Source organism: Eublepharis macularius, chromosome 4, assembly GCF_028583425.1.
Source record: "Eublepharis macularius isolate TG4126 chromosome 4, MPM_Emac_v1.0, whole genome shotgun sequence".
Taxonomy (NCBI): domain Eukaryota; kingdom Metazoa; phylum Chordata; class Lepidosauria; order Squamata; family Eublepharidae; genus Eublepharis; species Eublepharis macularius.
Window position 1 is genome coordinate 188,090,984 of NC_072793.1, and position 24,598 is coordinate 188,115,581.

General features: G+C 46.8%; 1 protein-coding gene and 1 long non-coding RNA gene across 2 annotated transcripts in view; both read right to left on the minus strand.

Moving 5' to 3' along the window:
• Positions 1-4,303: 4,303 nt before the first annotated feature.
• Positions 4,304-24,598, minus strand: part of LOC129329050 (zinc finger protein 420-like) — a 31,227-nt gene continuing 10,932 nt past the window's right edge. Inside the window, exon 4 of the mRNA XM_054978447.1 lies at positions 4,304-7,315. Coding sequence (XP_054834422.1) covers positions 5,346-7,315 — 1,970 coding nt within the window. The 3' untranslated portion in view covers positions 4,304-5,345. The remainder of the gene's footprint in view (positions 7,316-24,598) is intronic.
• Positions 22,829-23,962, minus strand: LOC129329051 (uncharacterized). Its single transcript, XR_008596914.1, has 3 exons — positions 23,876-23,962; positions 23,440-23,566; positions 22,829-22,909 (listed from the first exon to the last, which is right to left on the minus strand). It is a non-coding gene; the product is annotated as an uncharacterized LOC129329051 (long non-coding RNA).

A 24,598-nucleotide genomic window follows, 5' to 3' on the forward strand; every position in this document is an offset into this window, starting at 1 on the left:
ATTTCTCCAGGACTGGGGTGGGAGGGGGGTTTGGGCAATGGGGGGAGGCTGCCAGGGCAGTGGGTGTGCCCTGGCCCAGCTGTGGTCCCTGGTGGGGTGTGGAATCTGAATCTGCTGCCGGACTCCAGCTCAGAACATTCCTCCCTCCTGCTGGTCCATGCGGGTGCAGCTGTGGGAAAGGGAGCAGCTGTGCACCCCATGGGAGTGGAAGGAAGCTGTGGCCCAGGGCCACCCAGGCAGGGAGAGGCTCTTGTAGGCTCAGAGAGCAACTACTGGACACCTGCAGCAATCACGTACCAAGGGGCTCCAGTCCTGGCCCTGCAGCTCTCTACCCCACCCCCCGCACCAGCAGCCGTGGAGGGGGTTGCCCAGGGCACCCATAGGCCTAGCTCCCAAACTGTGGCTGTGCTGCTGGAAGGCACCCCCACCCCCGTGGCCTCTGGGCTCCTGCAGCGCCCCCCCCCCAGTGTTCCTTTTGCTCTCCCTCGGCCACTTCCCTGGGGTTTGCTGCCGTTGCTTTGCTTGGTGCTTATATTTGGATGAACCTGCTTAAGGCTGCTCTCAGTGAGCAAAGGGGCAAGATCCTTTCAATTCTATTTTGTGCTGCTGCTTCCATTTTGTTTGGTGGGGCCTCCTGTGCCTTTAAGAGGATGGGTGTGTGACTCCGCCCCTCTCCAACCCTCTGCTTAGAGTCTGTGGGGCCGGGCCCCCTCCATGGCCACCTTCGGGTTGATTGCTTCCCCCTCTACCTGCTCGGCAGGGCCCCTAACACATTGTCTGCATGTGATGGTGTGGTCACTTGGTAGACCAGTTCAATTGTGGCCTGTGCGGTCCCACAGGAGGGGTGTTTGTCCAATGACTTCCCTGTGCACAACCCCTTTAGGGAGCACGTGAGCAACACTGCAGTTGTGCCACCGGTTGGCAGCCTCCACCGCAGGGATCCTCTGGGCTATCCTGCTGGTCATCCTTCATCCCACCGTTATAGCAGAGATCATGTATGTACATTTTTAAGGCTAAGCGAACCAATGCTCCAGGCCTCTGAGCTCGGTGCAGCGAGTGAGCAAGCAAGCAAACTGACGTCTTCTCCCCTTGCGTGGTTCTCCAGCGTATCTCAGTTGTTTTTGTGACTGTGTCTGTGGTTGACCCTTTTGACAGACAGAAACGCATCCTCGTGGTTTTTGTCATGCAATACATTTCTGGGAGCAACCGGAATGCTTCCTGAATTGAGGCCGGGGGTAAAGGAATAGAGTCTTTGCAGTGTGCTGTGAAAATGCTCCGTTATATTAATTAAAAGCAAGTTCAAACTTGTGTTTCTGTTCTGTTTGTTGTTTGTGACTTGTAATGGCCTATGGCTGTATACAATAAACCTTCTATCTATCTAATTAAAAACAATTATTCTGGTAAAATCAAGAGATAGGGTGGGTTAGGTATGTTTGGAACATTATAGAAAGAAACTGAGAGAGTGAGGTGCCCAAACCCCCTTTTATTTGAGTTCACTCATAGGTTGAAGGTTATTTAGTAAGATTTAAAGTTCTTAGAAAGAATGAATCTGGGAGACAGGGGGGGCTCCTATAAAGAGATGGGGGATATATTATTAAATTGTACAGAAATAATAGATGGATTTCAGAATTTTGATTTGTTTGGATGTGGTGCCATCTTGTGGCATAACATATTATAGCAACTTGAGACATTTCAACATAGCTCTAGCAAGATCATACAACAGCTTAAAATTTTAAAAATATTTTTGTCATGCTTTTAACATAGCTGCTAAATTCTATAATATCTATAATATCCTTATGTTATTCTGGTATTACTATCTTTACTATACAATTGTTTTTCAGACAACTCACTTTATACCCTGGTGCACCACCAGAGGGCGCTGCTGCAAAGGAAAGCTCAGGTAACTCACCATATCACTCCAGAAAACATGCCATGGTGGGAAGCCCAGGCCGGGAACAGGAGCGGAGCAGGTGGCAGTGCCCTCCCCGTGCCTTAACCCGGCTGGTATTAGGTGCGGAGCAGGTGGCAATGCCCACTGCCCACTTTAACCCAGCTGGTATTAGGAGTGGAACAGGTGGCAATGCCCGCCCCCTGCTTTAACCCAGCTGGTATTAGGAGCGGCAACAATGGAATTCAGCCAATTCCCAAAGTCATTTACAGAATCTATTCCTTCCAGAATCCAGTTCTGCAAGTGGCCTCTAAGAAATCAATGTCTGCTGTTCCTCGAATCTCGTTACAATGGGAAGCGAGGTGGATCCATCAACTGAATTGTGTGCGACCTGATGGGTTAAATCATGATTTGAATCTGTCTTGTTACTTATAAAATAGGGTATTCCTGTTATTTATAGAATAAGGTATTCTGTCTTGTTAATTATACAATTGGATATTCTGCAATGTGTATATCAATCTTTGTAATGTAAACTGTTTACTAATTGTTGTATTGGAACTGGATGGAATGATGCACCTTTAATAGCCTTTATAAAATAAGGTTAGTCAACTTGTCTTTTATCAATCTCTATAATGTGAACTGTTGACAACTTGATGTATTTGAATTTGATGGGAGGTAGTATCTTTAATAGCCTTCCAGGGTTTCCTTGGGGGATGTTCCCTAAGGTAAGTGTCTTCTTTCCTTGTATTCCAGTTGTTGTTTCAGCTGAGGAATAACAAGGAAAGAAGACACTTACCTTAGAAACATATGAGAAATTCTCCTTCAGCTTGTCCCGGAGTCTCTCTGAATTGGGCTCATGCTTTGAGATTAACTTTTCAAAACAGTGACTACAAGTTCTTGATTATACCTGAACTCTTATACATGGTCATAAGTACATTTAAGCATTGTAGAGTTGCATAAATATTGTAAAAATAGCACATTGCACTTCATTGACTGTGTATGTACTGTTGCAAGAATTGTATGAATATATTACACTTTGTATTGAATATAATTCTTGTTTACTTTCCTGGGTGGGTTTCCACTTTAGTTTTTTCAAATATTAGGAGCGGAGCAGGTGGCGATGGCCACCCCTCTTCATCCAGCTGGGATCAGGAACGGAGAAGGTGGCAAGGCCTAGCCCTGGCAATTCCCACCCCCACCTTAACCCAGCTGCTATTAGGAGAGGACCAGATGGGAATGCCCACCCCCCTCCTTAACCCAGCTGGTATCAGGAGTAGAGCAGGTGGCAATGCCCTCCCCCCGCCATAATGCAGCAGGTACTATGAGTGGAGCAGGTGGCAATGCTCACTCCCCTTCACCCAGCTGAGATCAAGAAGGCAATGCCCGCCCGACTTCACCCGGCTGGAATCAGACGCCAAGCAGGCAGCAATGCCCATCCACCTTCAACCTGCTAGAATCAGGAGCAGAGCAAGTGGCATTACCCGCAACTCCTTCACTGATCTGGTATTAGGAGTGGAGTAGGTGGCAATGCCCACCCCTTGCCTTAAGAAAGCTGGCAGTAGTAGTGGAGCAGGTGGCAATGCCCACCCCCTTCAATCTACCGGAAAAAGTCACTGAGCAGCTGGCCATGCCCACTGCCGCCTTAAGCCAGCTGGTATTGGGAGTGGAGCAGGTGGCAATGCTCACCCCTGCCTTAACACAGCTGGTATTAGGAGTGAAGCAGGTGGCAATGCCCGCCCCCTGCCATAACCCAGTTGGGATTAGTAGTGGAGCAGGAGGCAATGACTGCCTTGCACATTCACTTGGCTGGGATCAGGCACAGACCAGGAAGTAATGCCCTTCTTCCCTTCACCCAGTCAGGATAAGCAGCATAGGTGGCAATACTCATTCCCTTCAACCTACTGGAATAAGGCACTGAGCAGGCAGCCATACCCACCCCCTTCACCCATCTGTAATCAGGCATGGAGCAGGAGGCAATGCCCATTTCCCCTTCACCCGTCTGCAATCAGGAGCAGAGCAGGTGGCAATGCCACCACCCTTTATGCGGCTTGTATCAGGTGTGGAGCAGATAGAAAAGCCTCACACCCATTCACGTGACTGAGATCAGGTGTGGAGTAGAAAGCAATACTTGTTTCCCCTTTACCCAGCTGGCATCAGGAGCGGAGCAGGTTGCAATGCCCGCTCCCCTTTACCCAGCCTGTATCAGGAGTGGAGCAGGTAGCAAAGCCCACCCCCCTTCACATGGCCGAAATCATGTGTGGAGCAGGGGGCAATGACCGCTCCCTCCTTCACCAGCCAGGATCAGTGATGGAGGAGGAGGGAATGCCTGCCTATCCGCCCTCCCCTTTCTAGAGCCGGTTGGATTTTTTCCCACAACAGGCTTTGTTGCTAGTAATAATAATAATAATAACATTCAAAGAACTGTGACTAGCCCAAGGTCACCCAGCTCAAGCGGAGGAGTGGAGAATCAAACCCGGCTCTCCAGATTAGAGTCCCGCGCTCTTAACCACTACACCAAAGTGGCTCTCAGTGGGTAAATGCGTAAATGTGATGTGAAATATACGTCTTGTGGTGTTCAGTGACTTTTCCTGGAAAGTTGCTTCTTCAAGCAAGGCAAAGAGAACCCCCTTCTAAGTAGCAGTTTAGCCTAGATAAGATATAGAGTAGCACCACATAAATCTTCCCAATGCACACAAGGACATTTCTGTTCAGGAAATAGGTCTGTATGTTTAATCCCGGCGGGGGAAATATAAAGCTGATTTCCCGTATTATTTATCATATATAGTTTACTATTTCATACTATTGCTTTGCCATTTTTGGACTCGGTTTGGTTGAAGGCAACATTTTTCCACATTCTGAACACTGGCCATTTCCACACATGTCGAATAATGGACTTTCAATGCACTTTAGCATTCCTTTGAAAGTGGATTTTTTGTTCCACACATGGAAAAGCAGTTTCAAATGTTCACTAAAGAGTATTGAAAGTGGATTATTCAACGTGTGTGGAAGCAGCCACTGCTACGGTTTCTCATCTATACACGTTCTTTGATGAGAAGCAATGCTTCTGCTCTGACTGAAGGGTTTCCCACACTCCAGGCATGTATATGCTTCCTCCCCTTGTCAGGAAGTCTCCTGTCATACTCTGCAAGGTTCTGTGTAACTCTGTGTAACTCTAGGATCAAGAAGCTGGTTGATTCTGTGTAACCTTGCTGTTAACAGCTCTTCTGGCTTGGAATCTCACAGCCTGTTGTTATCGCCATCTCGGAGTGGAAAACTGGCTGCCTGGGCTTGAAGCTGCCTTAAAGAGGGCTTGAGGGGGGGGGGCTGGGCTTAAACTCCAATATCTATTGTATGCTTCTAGGAAGACACTAGTCTTAGCAAAGGTTGTAACAAGGAATGAACAGCTAATCAATAAAGTTGCTTTAACTCATGCAGTTCCTGAACTCATGCAGTGACGTCATTGAGTGCTTTTGGCAGAATGTGACACTCCTCTGTGAATGTTTTGATGGGAAGTAAGGTTATCACTACGAGAGAAACTTTCCCCACACTCCAGGCATTTATATGGTTTCTCCCCTGTATGAATTCTTTGATGGCGATTAAGGGCTGCACTCTGCCGGAAGCTTTTCCCACACTCCAGGCATTTGTATGGTTTCTCTCCTGTGTGAATTCTTTTATGGATAGTGAGTTTTCTACTGTCACTGAATCTTTTCCCACACTCCAGGCATTTGTATGGTTTCTCCCCTGTGTGAATTCTTTGATGGCAGTTAAAGCTGCCATTGTGAGTGAAACTTTTCCCACACTCCAGGCACGTGTAAGGTTTCTCTCCTGTGTGAATTCTTAGATGAATAGTAAGGTATCCACTCTGACTGAAGCTTTTTCCACACTCCTGGCATTTACAAGTTTTCTCCCCTGTGTGAATTCTGTTATGAACAGCAAGCTGTGACCTCTGATTGAAGCTTCTCCCACATTCAAGGCATTTGTATGGTTTCTCTCCTGTGTGAATTCTTTCATGAATAGCAAGGGATCCACTCCGACTAAAGCTTTTTCCACACTCTTGGCATTTAAAAGTTTTCTCCCCTGTGTGAATTCTTTGATGAACAGCAAGCTGTGACCTCTGATTGAAGCTTTCCCCACATTCAAGGCATTTGTATGGTTTCTCCCCTTTGTGAATTTTTACATGCGCAGCAAGGGACTCCCTCTCAGTGAAGGGTTTTCCACACTCCTGGCATTTATATGGTTTCTTCTCTGTGTGAATTCTTTGATGAACAGCAAGAGATCCACTCCGACTGAAGCTTTTCCCACACTCCAGGCATTTATAAGGTTTCTCCCCTGTGTGAATTCTTTGATGGCGATTAAGGCTTGCACTCCGACTGAAGCTTTTCCCGCACTCCAGGCATTTATAAGGTTTCTCTCCTGTGTGAATTCTTTCATGAATAGTAAGGGACCCACTCGCAGTGAAGCCTTTTCCACACTCCTGGCATTTGTATGGTTTCTCCTCTCTATGAATTCTTTGATGAACAGCAAGAGATTCTATGATCCTGTAGCTCTTTCCACACTCCAGGCATTTATAAGGTTTCTCCCCTGTATGACTTATTTTATGGGAATTAAGGTGTGAACTCTGACTGAAGCATTTTCCACACTCCAGGCATTTATAAGGTTTCTCTCCTGTGTGAATTCTTTGATGGGAATTAAGGTGTGAACTCTGACTGAAGCATTTTCCACATTCCAGGCATTGATAAGGTTTCTCCCCCGTGTGACTTATTTGATGGGAATGAAGGGATGCAGTCTGACTGAACCTTTCCCCACACTCCAGGCATTTGTATGGTTTTTCCCCTGTGTGAATTCTTTGATGGCGATTAAGATGTGCACTCTGACTGAAGCTTTTCCCACACTCCAGGCATTTGTATGGTTTCTCCCCTGTGTGAATTCTTTTATGGGAATTAAGGTTTCCACTGTGACTGAATCTCTTTCCGCACTCCATGCATTTATATGCTTTCTCCCCTGTGTGAATTCTTTGATGGGAATTAAGGTTTCCACTGTGACTGAAGCTCTTTCCACACTCCATGCATTCATAAGTTTTCTCTCCTGTGTGAATTCTTTGATGGAATTTAAGGTTTCCACTGTGACTGAAGCTCTTTCCACACTCCATGCATTTATAAGTTTTCTCCCCTGTGTGAATTCTTTTATGGACGGTAAGGTTTCCACTGTGACTGAAGCTCTTTCCACACTCCATGCATTTATAAGTTTTCTCCCCTGTGTGAATTCTTTGATGCGAGTTAAGATTTCCACTGTGACTGAAGCTCTTTCCACACTCCAGGCATTTGTATCGCTTCTCCCTTTTGTGAATTCTTTGATGAGAATTCAACTTGTCTATCTGGTCAAAGGCTTTTCCACACTCCTGCCCCTTAAATATTTTTGTCTTGGTATGTGCATTCCAATGAATATCAACATCTGATTGTTCAGGAAGATTTTCCTCATTTGCCATACTCTCAGTCCGATTGCCTCCTTTGTATATTTTTCGGAGTACTGTAACTTCATGAGAGATCTCACCCTGTAAAGGACCGGAACTATTCCTTGGTGGGTATTTTCCCTTTTCCTTCCTTGGTGCATTACAATATTCAGTGTTCTCTTTCCATGACAGACAGGCACCTTCCTTTTCTATTACTGCAGGTTCTTTTGTTTTGTTTGCTGACTCCCAGTCACCTCCTGCAGAAAGAGAGAGAAACTTGGCATGATCACAAAATAGAAAAAAGCTGCTGTGGTATTACAATAAATATTCTAAAGCCTTGAACTGCTCCACCAACAGTGGAAAGAGTGGCAGCTGTCAATCTTGCCTCACCCTGAAGGGAGAAGCACTCCCGGATCCCAAAAGAGCCCCCTGTTCCCCCAGAGACTCTGCTGCATCCAAGGCCAAGGTGGCCACCCTCCCAACTGGCCTGACAGTTTCTCTCTCCCCCACGTTCTGCAGCCCTCCCCTTGCTCACACCCCTCCTGCACATGGTTTTAGTTACTAAATCAGCACCCGAAGAGAAGAATCCTGGCTATGGTATAAAAGTCAAGGGGAGAGCCAGGATTTCCTCTGCAAGATGCTGGATTTTACAGTGGGATGTTCTCCTTTGGTGGAATCCTTGCATGCCAGGGATCACTTATGCCAGCGTTCAGAACCACTTACATAGGGATCCCTCGCCACTCTGTCCTAGGGAACAAACGTGCCCAACAGCTCTTTTCCTGGCACCTGTTCAAAGTTGCTCAGTACATGGTGGGTCCATTCCACAGCTGGGCTTCACCATTACCATGCAATTTTTTAAAGTTCTCCGTACAGCAGGCACTCCACAAGGACTGGTGCTGAATGACTAGGTAAGCGACTGTTTATCTCAGCCCTTACCTCCTGAACCCCCTCCACTGTGGGGTGGGGGGGTGGGGGGGTGGAGAAAATCCATTTCCTCCTCTGCATGATCCAGCCAGGATGCGCTGATCCTGGGAGCCCTTATTGCTGCCAGGGATAGGATAAAAAGTATCAGAAGTAACTGATGTTATTATCAGAAACCAACTGATCCCATTATCAGAAGCTACTAATTGCATCTACTCCCCCCTCCCCTCCCCACCTATATATCTCTGGACAGTGTCTTCATACCCTCCATGCTTCCGACACAAGAGAGCTGTGGTTCTTGAAAGCTTATGCTACAATAAAGTTGGCTAGTCTTAAAGGTGCTACTGGACTCTTTTCTATTTTGCTGCTACAGACTAACACGGCTCACTTCTCTGGATCTATAACCAGGATAGCGTCTGCACCTTGCTGTACATAGAAACAAAGCTCCTGCTCAGTGCTCAGGGATGCCTCTCAAAGCCTCCGATGGGCAAGACGTTGACCACCAACTGCCACCCACCCAACGCTACAGGAAGGAAGGATCCCCACGGACCCCCGCCCGCAAGGGTTGCAATGCCACACTGGATTTCTGCAGAGGAAGCTTTTGCAGCTGAGGCCAAACTGACATGATCAAGGAAGGACTTCTCCTCCCCCAATACAATTTCACCCATGCTGAAATAACTGCTATAAACAGACTTGGAAACAATCCAGATATCATGATTGAAGAAGCTGACAAAGGAGGAGCACTTCTCACCATGCACAATTCCCAGAGGCTGAAAGACAGCTCTCCCAAGCGACTGTCTACAAACCACTGAACTCTGACCCTGCTCAGCAAGTGGATTGAGTGGAGGGCAAGTGAACAGGGAGAAATACACTTGCCGTTCAAGTGTCATTCGTCACTTGTAGCTTGGCCCTCAGATAAAATATATACTGCAGGTTAGGAAAGGCACAAGTAGGTATAAAAAAAGGCCTGCGTGGTTAATAAACAAAGTAAAGGAAGCTATAAAAGGTAAGAAGATTTCCTTTAAAAGATGGAAAGCTAGTCGGAGTGAAGTGCATAAAAGGGAACACGGGCTGTGGCAAAGAAAATGCAAGTCTGTGATCAGGCAGGCAAAAAGGGACTATGAGGATTGGAACACATTGCAAAAAACATGAAGACCAACAATAAACATTTCTTCAAATATATTAGAAGCAGGAAACCAGCCAGGGAGGCAGTGGGGCCCCTGGATGATCAAGGGGTAAAAGGACTACTGAAGGGCGATAGGGAAAAGGCCGAGAAGCTAAATGCATTTTTTGCCTCCGTCTTCACCGTAGAAGATGAGAGGGGCTTGCCCACTCCAGAACTGCTGATTTCGGAAGGAGTTTTGAAAGACCTGAGTCAGATTGAGGTGATGAGAGAGGAGGTCCTACGTCTAATAGACAATATAAAAACTAACAAATCACCAGGCCCAGACGGCAGACATCCAAGAGTTCTGAAAGAACTCAAATGTGAACTTGTGGATCTCCTGACAAAGATACGTAACTTTTCATTAACATCTGCCTCCATTCCTGAGGACTGGAAGGCAGCTAATGTCACCCTCATCTTTAAAAAGGGTTCCAGAGGAGATCCGGGAAATTACAGGCCAGTCAGTCTAATGTAAGTACCGGGTAAGTGGGTGGAAACGGTTGTTAAAGAAAGAATTAGTGGGCACATTGATGAAGAAAAGATATTGAGGAAGACTCAGCATGGGTTCTGTAAGGGAAGATCTTGTCTCAGGAACCTGTTCTTTGAGGGAGTGAACAAACACGTGGACAAGGGGGGAACCAACAGATGTTGTCTACCTGGACTTCCAGAAAGCTTTTGATAAAGTTCCTCACCAAAGGCTGCTAAGTAAGCTCAATAGTCATGGGGTAAAAGGACAAGTCCTCTTGTGGATCAAAAACGGGCTAATGAATAGGAATCAGACGGTGAGTATAAATGGGCAATGTTCACAGTGGAGGGTGGTAAGCAGTGAGGTACCGCAGGGCTCAGTGTTGGGTCTGGTGCTTTTTAACTTGTTCATCAATGACTGGGCGTTGGGAGTAAGCTCTGAAGTGGGTAAGTTTGCGGATGACACTAAATTGTTCAGGGTGGTGAGAACCAGGGAGGATTGTGAGGCACTCCAAAGGGATCTGTCGAGGCTGGGAGAGTGGGTGTCAACATGGCAAATGAGGTTCAATGTGGCCAAGTGCAAAGTAATGCACTTCAGAACCTTATAATTAGGGGTGACTTCAACTTCCCCGATGTGTGCTGGGAGACAGGCTCAGCAAAGCGCCATGAATCACGCAATTTCCTGACCTGCCTGGCCGATAACTTCCTTTTTCAAAAGGTGGAGGAAGCTACAAGGGGCTCGGCCATACTAGACTTGCTATTAACCAACAGGGAAGAATTGGTAGATGAGATGAAGGTGGTGGGGACCTTAGGGGGAAGTGACCGTGTCCTCCTTGAATTCCAGTTGCTGTGGGGGGCCAAGGAAGTTCATAGCCAGACTCGTAGGTTAGATTTTCGTAGGGCCAACTTCGATGAACTCAGAGGCTTGATGAGAGTCATTCCGTGGGGGAGTGTGCTGGAAGGAAAAGGAGCGAGTGAAGGGTGGGCCATTCTCAAACACGAGCTTTTGCAAGCTCAAGCCCTCACTATCCCTGCAAGACGGAAACATGGTAAGGGCTCCAAGAAACCGATGTGGATGCACAGAGAGCTCCAGAATAAGCTAAGGGAGAAAAAGGAAATGTTCAGGAAATGGCGAGAAGGACAGACCTCTAAAGAGGAGTATATGAGGGTTACTAGGTACTGCAGATCAGCCATCAGAGAGGCCAAAGCTCAGTATGAGCTGGGTCTGGCCAGGAGGGCTCGCTACAACAAGAAAAACTTCTACAGATATGTGAGAAGCAAACGCAAGGTAAAAGAAGCAATTGGACCGCTGTTGGAAGGAGAAACTCTGATGCAGGACAGAGAAAAAGCAGACAGACTTAATGACTTTTTTGCCTCTGTTTTCTCCCTGAAGAACTCAGGCACATCTAGAGATAGTAGAAAATGTGGCAGGACACCTGAGTGGCTAATTGACATTGACAGAGAGGTTGTGGAGAGGCATCTGGCTGCACTGGATGAATACAAATCCCCTGGGCCGGATGCGGTGCACCCAAGAGTGCTGAGAGAACTTTCCAGAGAACTTGCAGAACCCCTGTCCGTCATCTTCAAGGCCTCCTGGAGGACTGGGGATGTGCCACAAGATTGGAGAAGAGCGAATGTTATGCCAATCTTTAAGAAAGGGAGGAAGGATGACCCAGGAAACTACAGGCCAGTCAGTCTGACTTCTGTTGCTGGGAAGATATTAGAACAGATTTTAAAGGGATCAATCAGTAAGCATCTGAAGGACTGCTCAGTGATCCGGTCAGCATGGTTTTGTTCCTAACAGATCTTGCCAAACCAACCTGGTTTCCTTCTTTGACCGAGTGACCAGCTTATTGGATTGGGGGAACTCTGTTGACGCGATTTATCTGGATTTCAGTAGAGCTTTTGATAAGGTCCCCCATGACATTCTGATGGGCAAACTGGAAGACTGTGGAGTAGACTATAGGACAGTTCAGTGGATAGGGAACTGGTTGGAGGACCGCACTCAAAAAGTGGTGGTCAACAGTGTTTCATCAGATTGGAGGGAGGTGTCCAGTGGGGTGCTGCAGGGCTCGGTTTTGGGCCCGGTACTTTTCAATATTTTTATCAATGATTTGGATGAAGGAGTGGAAGGGCTGCTCATTAAATTTGCTGATGATACCAAATTGGGAGGGGTAGCAAACACCCAAGAAGATAGAATTAAAATTCAACAAGACCTGAATACTCTGGAGAAGTGGGCAGCTGTGAATAGGATGCAATTCAACAAGGACAAGTGCACAGTATTACATCTGGGCCACAAAAATGGGAAGCACAAATACTGGATGGGGGATACACTTCTGGGCAGTAGTATATGTGAAAGGGATCTTGGGGTAAGAGTGGACTGTAAACTGAATATGAGCAGTCAGTGTGATGCGGTGGCAAAAAAGGCTAATTCAATCTTGGGTTGTATCAAAGGGGCCATAGCATCGAAATCACAGGAGGTCATAGCCCCTCTCTATACTGCCTTGGTCAGGCCACACCTGGAGTATTGTATGCAGTTCTGGAGGCCTCACTTCAAAAAGGATGTAGACAAAATCGAGAGGGTGCAGAGGAGAGCGATGAGGATGATCAGGGGTCTGGAGACTGAGTCCTATGAGGAAAGGCCTTGGGAATGTTTAGTTTGGAGAAGAGGAGGTTGAGGGGGGACATGATTGCTCTCTTTAAATATTTGAACGGCTGTCATTTGGAGGAGGGCAAAGAGCTGTTCCAGTTGGCAGCAGAGGGTAGGACCCAAAGCAATGGGCTTAAATTACATGCACAAAGGTACCGGTTGGATATTAGGAAAAACTTTTTCACGGTCAGAGTAGTTCAAAAGTGGAATCGGCTGCCTAGGGAGGTGGTGAGCTCCCCTTCACTGGCAGTTTTCAAGAAGAGGCTGGATGAATATTGGTCAGAGATGCTTTAGGCTGATCCTGCACTGGGCAGGGGGTTGGACTAGATGGTCTGTATGGCCCCTTCCAACTCTATGATTCTATGATTCTAATGCACATTGGGGCCAAAAATCCCAAATAAAAATAGACAATGATGGAGTCCAAACTAGTGGAGACTGACCAAGAGAGATATCTTGGAGTCGTGGTGCAGAACTCACTGAAAATGTTGCTACAGTGTGTGACGGCAGTAAAAAAGGCCAATGCTATGCTGGGAATTATTAGGAAGGGAATTGAAAACAAATCAGCTAATATCATAATGCCTCTGTATAAATCGATGGTGAGGCCTCATTTGGAATACTGTGTACAATTCTGGTCGCCACACCTTAAAAAAGATATCATAGCACTGGAAAAAGTACAGAGAAGGGCAACTAGAATGATTAAAGGGATGGAACACTTCCCCTATGAAGAAATGTTAAAGCACTTGGGGCTCTTTAGCTCGGAGAAACGATGACTGAGGGGTAACATGATAGAAGTTTACAAGATTATGCATGGGATAGAGAATGTAGAAAAAGAAGTATTTTTCTCCCTTTCTTACAATACAAGAACTCGTGGGCACTCAATGAAATTGCTGAGCAGTCGGATTAGAATGGATAAAAGGAAGTACTTCTTCACCCAAAGGGTGATTAACACATGGAATTCACTGCCTCAGGAGGTGGTGGCAGCTTCTAGCATAGACAGCTTCAAGAAGGGATTGGATAAACATGGAGCAGAGGTCCATCAGTGGCTATTAGCCACAAGGTATAGATGGAGCTCTCTGTCTAGGGCAGTGGTGCTCTGTATTCTTGGTGTTTGAGGGGGGGGGGCAATCAGTGGGAGGGCTTCTAGCATCCCTTCTCCACTGGCAGACCTCCTGAGGACCCCTGGTTTTGGGCCACTGTGTGACACAGAGTGTTGGACTGGATGGGCCATTGGCCTGATCCAACAGGGCTTCTCTTATGTGCTTATATGGACACATCACAGGAACCTCAGCCGGGCACTTTATATCTTCTGCCCCAAATGCACAAACAGGCGACCCAGGATGTCCTAATGACTCGGGCAGAGACTGTCTCTGGTGGGTGTCTGGGTTCATGGACTCCATTCTCAGACCCTTTGCCATCAATGCCCCCGGTTATGTGCAAGACGCCACAGAATTCCTGAGAAAGATACAATCTGTCGACAACCTTCCAGGTAAAGATGAAAAATGTCCAGCAAGAGAAAATTGGAAAGATAAAATGATAAAATATGTGGCAATGGCAAAATTAGCAAATTATACAAATAGAAGACCCATTACAGAATTTGAAAAGAAATGGGAAAATTACTTCACCTATTATAAAGATAAGAAATAAAAGATATGAATTAAAGATGTAAATTGGGACATGAGCTTTGACTTACAGAGGCTATTGAAATGCTGTTTACTTTGAGTTTCAAATTTTTTGGAACAGAGTATAGAAACATATATTATTTAATGGCCCTGAGCCCATTTGTGGGGAGGGCGGAGTATAGATCGAATAAAAAAAATAAATAAATTTGACTAATAAAATATAATTAGCATAGTTTGATGTATTATTGTTAGAATTAGAAATGTTTAGATCAGAGGAAGGCACAGGCAAACCACTTCTGCTAATCTCTTACCTTGAAAGCCCTATGATGGGACAACCCAAAATGAAAAAAGAGACAGTGCTGGAAGACAGGACCCCCCAGGCCGGACGGCACTCGGTGGGCTACTGGGGAAGAGCCAAGTAGGAATAGCGCTATTCTGAATGGTGGGACTGGATGAAAGCCGAAAGGATGTCCAGTTGCAGACGTGAATAGATTGAAAAGGAGCGCCCAAAGTTGTGCGACACACATAACAGGAACACGGAACGTGAGAAGTATGAAAACAGGTAAGCTAGAAATCGTAAAACAAGAAATGGAATGTTTAAACATGGCAGTCCTGACTGTGAGTGAACTAATATGGACCGACTCAGGACATTTTCAGTCAGAAAACCACACAATGTTTTACTGCAGAAATGACAAAATCAAAAAGAGTCCAGTAGCACCTTTAAGACTAACTAACTTTATTGTAGCCCAAGCTTTCGAGAATCACAGCTCTCTTCGTCAGATGCAGTTCGTCAGAACTGTGATTCTTGAAAGCTTATGCTACAATAAAGTTGGTTAGTTTTAAAGGTGCTACTGGACTCTTTTTGATTTTGCTACTACAGACTAAAATGGCTAACTCCTCTGGATCTAAACTCAAAAGAAACAGTGTTGCTCTAATAGTGAGATGAGACTTAACACAAGCAGTCAAGAGCTACAATGCAAAGTCTGACTGAGTAATATCCATCAGACTTCAAGGAAGGCCTGTTAATCTAACCATCATTCAAGTTTATGCCCCAATTACAGATGCAGAGGAGAAAGAAATCGAAAACTTTTACACAAGTGTCCAAAAAGAAATTGATCATACACCTAAACAAGATATGCTGATAATCATAGAAGACTGGAGTGCAAAAGTAGGAAATAAAGCAGAATCAAACATAGTTGGAAAATTTGGACTAGGATCACGAAATGACGCACGAGAGGGGCTCATAGATTTCTGTGAAGCTAACAACTTGTTCATTGCTAATACATGTTTCAGGCAACCAAAAAGATGATTGTATACGTAGAAATCACCGGGTAACAAATACAGGAACCAAATAATTACATAATTGGAAGCAGAAGATGGAGAAGCTCTATTCTCTCAGCTAAAACAAGACCAGGAGCTGATTGCTAACATCAAAAATTAGAAGAAAGCTGAAGAGAAACACTAAAAGAATCATAGTGCCAAAATACAATCTAAAGGATATTCCTGAAGAATTTAAAGTCTGTGCAAAGAACAGATTTGCAATTCTAAGTTTAGTGGTTCGTGAGCCAGGAGAACTATGGGCTGAAACCAGAGATATTATCAAGGAAGATTGTGCAAAGACTATCCCTGTAGCCAAAAGACAGAAGCCGAAATGGATGACTGAGGAAACTCTTAAAATGGTTAAAGACAGATGGAATGCAAAAGCAAAAAGTGACAGAGAGTCAGAATTATGAATAGAAAAGAGTCCAGTAGCACCTTTAAGACTAACCAACTTTACTGTAGCATAAGCTTTTGACAACCACAGCTCTCTTCATCAGATGCATTTAATGAAGACAGCTGTGGTTCTCAAAAGCTGATGATGCATCTGATGAAGAGAGCTGTAGTTCTCAAAAGCTTATGCTACAGTAAAGTTGGTTAGTCTTAAAGGTGCTACTGGACTCTTTTCTATTTTGCTGCTACAGACTAACACGTCTAACTCCTCAGACTTCTAAATGCAACTTTTCAGCATCTACACGCAGAGACAAAGAAATCTATTATAATAACCAGTGCAAAGAAATAGAAGAGAACAAGAAAGAAAGAACAAGAGATTTGTTCCACAAGATCTGGTAAATCAAAGGGAAATTTAAGCCATGGCTTGAGATGCTGAAAGATCAACACGGAAACACAGTATCTGATCAGGACAAAATGAAGGAAAGATGGAAACAATACACTGAAGAACTATACAGAAGAGATGGAAAGATGACAGATACTTTTAAAGAAGAGTCCTTTGACGAAGAACTAGAAATCTTAGAAAAGTGAGGTAAAAGCTGCACTCAAAGCATTGGGAAAAACAAAGCACCTGGAGTAGTTGGAATACCAACAGAGCTATTTCAAGCTACGGAAATGGAGTCCAACAGAATCTTAACAAGAGTCTGTCAACAAATACAGAAAACAAAACAATGGCCCATGTACTAGAAAATGCTCAGTCTACATTCCAAGTCCAAAAATGGGGATGCCAAAGAGTGCAGCAACTATCGAACCATCGTGCTAATTTCCCATGCAAGCAAAGTGATGCTCAAAATTCTACAGCAAAGACTCTCACCAACTTTACTGAAGCTTTAGATCCTCTGGATCCATTTCCTTCATAGGGTCACCATAAGCTGGAGGCAACTTGGCCGCACATAACACACAGATCATAATATGTTTTAAATTAGTTTGGAGGTAAGAAAAGTAGAACCAGTATCATTCAACACTCTAAAAAACAATATAATATCTTCAATATTTGAATTTAAATTGAAATATAGTAAAACAGAGAGAATAATCATTTCTGGTTGTTATAAATCCAAATATGATATCTAAACTATATATGGTTATTGTATTCTAGACAATCTTTGAAAAGGGTTCCTTAACCTTCCTTTAGTATCATTTGTATTTCTGTTCCATTTTTGTTTCATATCCCTTTTATTATTTAGAAAAATTTTTTAATTTTTTTTTAAAAAGCCTTCCAGGTAACACTCTTTCGGCCACCACAGATGTTGTCTCTCTATACACTCACAAAGATGGACAACAAGCACTTAGGAACCCATCCCTAACAACTCCACAGCTGACCTTGCTACGAAGCTTTGCCGGTTTGTCCTCAATGGCAACTAGTCCTGATCTGGTGAAGATTGACTCCTCTAGCGCCACGGCTCAGCCATGGGCACTCACAGGGTAGCACAAAACGTCAATACTTTTACGGCTAACATGGAGAAGCCTTCCTTGGCTCCTAACTCGCCTCCAGTTCTTGAGATTTATTTATCTATTTATCATATTTATACCCCTCCCTGCCCATGAACAGGCTTGGGGCTAGCAACAAGGAAACTAACTGCAGAGCACAAGGCCCTGGGGAAGGCGGGGGACATAGTGGGAGAGGCAGTCCCGCCGACAGAGAGCCTCGCCTGCAGGATCTAGAACAGTATTTGGATTTGGGTTGTATTTGGAATTCTGAAAGTATTCGGCTGTGATATTCTGTGTGGGAAATTTTTACAGGGCTGTAGGCGTCACTTTTCAAGCAAAGGGAACTAAAATGGCAGGGATCCTAGTTCTGCCAGTCCGTTAAATGCTCACCAAATTTTAAATGGGCCACAGGGCCCAATTCTATAGGCCCCTGAACAAGCTGTCCCCTGCCACTCTCCCATGCTTCGTAGGGGCTTTCTCCAGGACACACAAAGCCTTCGCCAACACACAGCAGCAACCAGCGAAGCCTCCCAAGGCAAGCTGAACCCACGAGGCCCAACAGAACAAATGTCAAACAGGAGAATATCACACCAGAACTTTCAAACCAGAGAATCCCAGCTTCCAGACTAGGTAATGACGCATGGCAAGCCAGCCACTCTGACCCAGACGTACGGCCTTCTGGCCCCCCGCTTCTGTTTCTTGCAAAGTCTGCGAGGGGGGGGCATACACACAAGCTGCTGCAATCTTTAAAATGCAATTATCAGATATTCCCAAACAGGTGTGGATAATTCAGGAATGTATGTACTGGTATATTTGAATATTCCTGAATAAGCCAGATATATCTGGATATAACCAAAGAATACCACATTGGTATTTTTCAGGTATATGTTCAGGTTAGGAATAAAAACTTGCACACCCCTAACAACAGACATTTTTGGAATTAAAATACCCACTAAATTTACTAAGGAACTGGTCGGGCATATGGAGAAGGGAGTTTTGATTCTTAAACGCCCATATCCTTAAAACCTTGTTGGTCTGGTGGGAAAATGGATTTCACTTAAGAGATTTTAGGTGCCACTGGACTCAAACCCTGCTGAATGACTCAGCAGGCCTTTTTATGCAGGTAGGAGGGCTGGACTGTACCAAAATGGTTCAAAGGAAGGATTTGCTAAAGGATAGGGACTGTAGACTATACCGCTGAGTACTGACTGTTGCTGTAACTGATGGCCTTGTTTTCTGGATGTCCCAGCCATACTTGATATTGACAACGCTCTGCAATCCGTCTTACGTTTCAATGACAAAGGCAAACTACAAATAATGTAAATGATTTTTTTACTACAAGCTTGGAAAATCCTGGAGACGGAAGACGTGGAGCGGAAGAGGCAAGAGGAAAGGCTTCAGAATGGATTACTAGCAGAGAGTAAAGCACTGCGCTAGCTCGACTGTTAGCAGGAGCGAGCAGGAGCATGAACTTAACTCCCATCCTACAGTCATTCCATTGGCTATCAGTTATCGTGCTCAAGTCAAGGTATTGATTATTACATGCAAAGCTCTTCATGGCTTTGGTCCGGCATATCTGTGGGACCGTCCCCCTCCCTATGTTCATCCACGGCAGCTGAACAGGGTCTCCTACAGGTGCCAGGCTGCACACGGGTGAAGTCAGCAGCAGCAGCCCATACACGGGCTTTCTCTGTGGTGGCCCCCACCCTGTGGAACGGCCTGCCTGAGGAGGTCAGGACTGAGCCCCCACCTCTCCTGGCTTTCTGCAAACGATGCAAAACTGACCGATTCAAAAAGGCGTTTTATTCAAATGGGGGGGGGGCTGTATTGTAGGGAGGGGGTCTCAGATGCTTCGCTGATGAGTTAGGGACCCTAGACTTCACCACTATGTTGCCTTACATACAGGGGTCATTTCGTAGAAAAAGAGCGGCAGGAACTCATTAGCATAGCTCATTAGCATATGCCACGCCCCTTGACCAGCCTGCAGGATGGGAGGATGGGCCGCACAGGTGCCGGCTGGCCTCGGGGCCTGCTCGGGGTGGGGATGGGGTGCTGCCGCCGCCGCCGCCGCCGCCACCGCCTACTGGGGGCAGGAAAAGGAATCATGTGGGCAGGGCCACCACCCACGGGATCTCTTTTCAGAGGTTACACTGGAACGGCGTTCCGTTGCGTTCCCCCTCGAAATGAGCCCTGCTTACGTATTATCTGTTGCTTTAAATATGTACTCCTACGTACTACCTGAGCTTTATTGCTCCTCCTGGATCTGTCCGCAGCCTTTGACACAGTAGACCGTGCCATCCTGTTGAGGCGCCTAGAGACAGAAGTTGGCATCAAGGGTTGTGCCCTGGACTGGCTTAAATCGTTTCTCTTGGAGCGGACTCAGAGGGCTGCCGTCGGAGATCAGCTGTCTCTAGAACGGGAACTCTCTTGCGTGGTTCCGCAGGGCAGAGTCTTACCTCCCACGTTATTCAGCCTCTATGTAACGCCTCTAGGAGAACTCATTCACAGCTATGGAGTCGGATGTCACCAATGTGCAGGTGACACCCAACTCTGTATCTCGCTATCCAGGTCCCCATGAAAAACAACAAATTGAAATTGATCCCAGACAAGACTGAAGGATCCCAGACAAGATCTTGAAGGATATTGTACTCCCCACTTTCGATGGAGTTCGTCTGACCCTTGCAGACTCGGTTAAGAGCCCAGGGGTTATACTGGATCCAGCGCTACTACTAGACAAACTGGTTAAGGCAGTGGCAAAAAATGCTTTCTACAACCTCACCCTAGCCTGGAAGATGGCTTCTTATCTTGACACGGCCGACCTGGCCACTTGGATCCATGCTATGGTCACATCAAAAGCCAGTTTGGTGTAGTGGCTAAGAGCAGCGGGACTCTAATCTGGAGAGCCGGGTTTGATTCCCCACTCCTCCACCTGAAGCCAGCTGGGTGACCTTGGGCTAGTCACAGTTCTCTGGAGCTCTCTCAGCCCCACCCACCTCACAGGGTGATTGCTGTGGGGTAATAATAACACTTTGTAAACCGCTCTGAGTGGGCATTAAGTTGTCCTGAAGGGCGGTGTATAAATCTAATGTTATGTTATTATTATATTGCCTTACGTATTATCTGCTGCTTTAAATATGTACTCCTATGTACTACCAGTGCTCCATGTTGTCTAATGTTAGTCCTAGAATTGATTATGTTCTGCTTCAATACTTTAGCTACTCTGTATTATATTCTTGCTAATACTATGTCTTTTAAACTTGTGTCTATTTACCATAAGGCACTGTTTATGGAAATTTATTATTATTTATTTATTTATTTAAAATTTGTATTCCACCCTCCCCGTGAGCAGGCTCACAGCGGATAACAACATATTAAAAATACAATTAAAAATTCATGTTAATTAAAAACAACACATTTAAAACAGGATGGTGGACGGCCTTCACAGGGAGGGTTAAGATTTATACACCCCTTTTTTTCCCAGGCCGGCGGAGGCCCAGCCTCAGCCATATGCCTGGCGGAACAACACTGTCTTGCAGGCCCGGCGAAAAGATAGTCGGTCCTGCCGGGCCCTGATTTCAGCAGACAGAGCGTTCCACCAGGTGGGAGCCAGGACCGAAAAGGCCCTGGCTCTAGTCGAGGCTAGGCGGGCCTCCTTGGGGCCAGGGACCACCAACAGCTGTTGTCCCCTGATTGGAGTATCCTCTAGGGAATATATGGGGAGAGACAGTCCCATAGATACGCTGGTCCCAGTCCGCACAGGGCCTTATAGGTCAATACCATAACCTTGAATTTGATCCTTTACTCCACTGGCAACCAATGCAGCTCACCTAAGAACGGTGTTATATGCACCTTATTTGGCACTCTCATAATAACACACGCTGCTGCATTTTGTACCAGCTGTAATCTCCGGGTCAGGCTCAAGGGCAGCCCCGCGTAGAGCGAGTTACAGTAATCTAACCTAGAGATGACCGTTGCTTGGATCACTGTAGTCAAGTCACAGGTTGACAGGGACAAGTTGCCTGGTCTGCCGCAGATGGAAAAAAAGAGGCCCTGACAACCGCTGTAACCTGTGCCTCCATTTTCAGGGAGGCATCCAAGATCACCCCATGGCTCTTAACCCTTGGAACTGGCACTAATGGTGCCCCATCGAGGGCCGGGAGCCGGAGTCCCGAACCTAATCCCCCGCGGCTCAAGTACAGGACCTCCGTCTTTGCCGAGTTCAGTTTCATCCGACTCTGCCTCAACTAACCAGTCATGGTGGCAAAAGCATGTTCCAGAACATCTGGAGCTGAGCCGGGCCAGCCGTCCATCATCAGATACAACTGGGTGTCACCTGCATACTGATGACACCCAAGTCCGAAACTTCACACCAACTGGGGGTGCATATACATGTTAAACAATAAAGGGGAGAGTATTGCTCCCGGTGGGGCCCCGCACACCAAAGGGTGGCGGGATGACAATTTCTCCCCAAGCGCCACCCTCTGTCCCCGACCATGGAGAAAAGAGACAAGCCACTGCAAGACAGTCCCTCGTATCCCCACATCGGTGAGGCAGCGAGTCAGAAGATCGTAATCGACTGTAACGAATGCTGCCGACAGATCCAACAATATCAGCAATGCCGAGCCGCCTCGATCCAGATGTCTATGAAGATCATCTGTGAGGGCAACCAACAATGTCTCTGTCCCATGTCCCAGACGAAACCGGGACTGGAAGGGGTCTAGGGCTGAGCCAAATGTCTTTGATACTGTATTGAAATGTATTTGTTACTGATTGTACTAATCTCATATTGTATCATTCGGCTTGAGTCTCAGTGAGAAAGGTGGACTATCAATGTCATAAATAAATAAATAAATAAATGTTTCCTAGAATTGATTTCTTCTTTTTCACTATTTCTTCTACTCTGTATTGGATTCTTGCTCATGCTATGTCTTTTGAAACTTGTATCTATGCTCTATGGCACTATTGATGGAAACGTCCTTGACCCTGTGTAGAAAGGTAATTGATACCGACCGTACTAATCGCATACTGCGTAATCCACCTTGAGTGAGAAAAGCGGACTATAAATAAATAAATAACCCCAAAGCAGCCCCTTTGTCCACCAGAATTCATCTCTGTAGTTTGGAGATCTCTGAGATCTCCGGCCCCCACCTGGCGGTTCAAGAGCAACACATTCCGGGACATTTTGTTTCAAGGCCCCATTTGTTCATTTATATTTTGAGCGCCCCACAAGTGTTCAGACCAGTTTCCCAAGAGTGGTGGGAGGGAGAAGCAGCGGTTGAGTTCACAGGCCCTACAGCGGGAAAGTGCAATAGGCCACCCTTGCGCTTCGAGATCTACAGAATTCAGAACTCATCAGCGTTCGTTTGTGAAGAAGCAACTGGGAGGATAAAGAGCGCTGCAGAAATCGACCTTCCCTTGGGAGGAAGCGCAGGCAACACACCGTCCCATGACAGATCTAAGCAGGTACCTGCCAATCCCGCCTCTTCAGCAGAGAATGGGAGAAACAGCCCTTCCTCTTCCTCCAGCCAGGATATGAGGTCAGGTTTGGCAATCGGGGGTCCTGTTTATCAGAAATAATACAGAATTATGACTCTTCAGTGTGCACATAAATCCAGCAATTCCAAGCCAGCTTGGTTGTCCCTCCGGAAATACACAAGAGGCAAGTACCAAGTGGGGCGGAGTGCAGCACGGGGCGAAGAATCCTCCGTCTGGCACCGGCAGTTCTGTGGCCCCTCCCTGCCCACCTGAGACTGAAATGCCAGAGAGCCCCGCAGAGCTCCTTCCACAGCGCAGGGAGGCAAAGCCCAGGGAGGAGGGGAGCCCCTGCTGGGACCATCTGACCCGGCAGGCCAGGCGTCCCTGGGCACCTCTTCTCAGGCACTCCAGGGACAGGACTGCCAGGCAGGGGCTCCCTCTCTGCAGGGAGGACCCAGAAGCCCTCCCACATCCGAGGAAGGAGCACGGAGGGGGGCAGAGACCAGCCACTGGGCCCACCGAAGACTGCCTGGCCATGCCCTTCCTCATTGAGGTCTTCTTCGCTGCCACTCCTCATAGCAACTAGGAGGCAGCCCAGGAGAAAGGGACCCTTACCCAGAGAGGCCACGGTTTCAAAATTCTCCAGCATGACTTCCTTGTACAGGGCTCTCTGGGCCGGGCGCAGCAAGCTCCACTCCCCCCGGGTGAAACGCACAGCCACCTCTTCGAAGGACACCCCGCCCTGGAAGGAGAAGGAGGAGGAAGATATTTGCATCACTGGAAAAGACAGTAGATTAATGCTGGAAGACTAGCAGAAAGAGGAGGGGGGAAGAGCCCCGAGGGGACATCTGGCTCCCCCCTCCCAGACCTCTCAGGGGCCATCTTGAGGCCAAAGAGTCTGTCCTCACTGGCAGAGGGTGAGCTGCCTTGTGGGGAAGAGGCCAGAGAACCAGGGGCAAGGGGCCCAATCCTCTGAGACTGACAACTGACCGGGAAGCATTCCTGTTCACCTCTGAATGGCTCCCCTCTGGGATCCCCCCTCCCTGCTTACCTTAGCTAGATCCATGGCAGCTCTTTTCCCTTCACCACAGGGAGGAGGTGGCAGAGAAAGTCTCGAGAGCGTCTTCTCCCTGCTGCCTTGCAGTGAGAAAGAGAAGGAGGGTGGGAAGCCGTTTTTGGTACTCACAGATTTCTGTGCCATCTCCTTCTGTCTCTGGACTGGCTTCGGGGCACAATTCCAGATCTGATATATGAAGGCCGAGGAGCATTTTGCCCAGCATCTCTCCCCCCAAACCAGGCCATGTTTACAGGGGGAGTCCCACCCTCCTTATTCATCTCCCCTCCTGGAAATGTTCCCTCCCCTCCCATTTTGGGGCAATGGGCTCCTGGCCGTGCCTGAGGCTGCAGCACCCCCTCCTCCCCTCTGAGGGGAGCCCAACAGCCCCTCCGTCCTGCTCCAGGCAACTCCCAGATTGTGCTGGGCAAGCCCTGGAGGGGTGATGGGACGGAGTGTCTGACTCAAGGGAGCAGGCGGGAAAGCTCCAAAGAGTTCTTTGCATAATGGAAAGTTCCCTGCACATAGAAAGTTAGCACTGAAAGGAGGCAGTTTCTGCCCTCTTTCAGTGCTTGCTGAGCTGCTTTCCTGCAGCAGGGAGTTTTTAACACTGCAGGAAAACTTTCCATGTTCTGCTCCTCCACTAAAGTCCAGAGTGAAGCCGCCCCTTGAGCCCACCTTCAGGGAATGGGGCTTAAATAACAGGGCAAATCAGGTGAG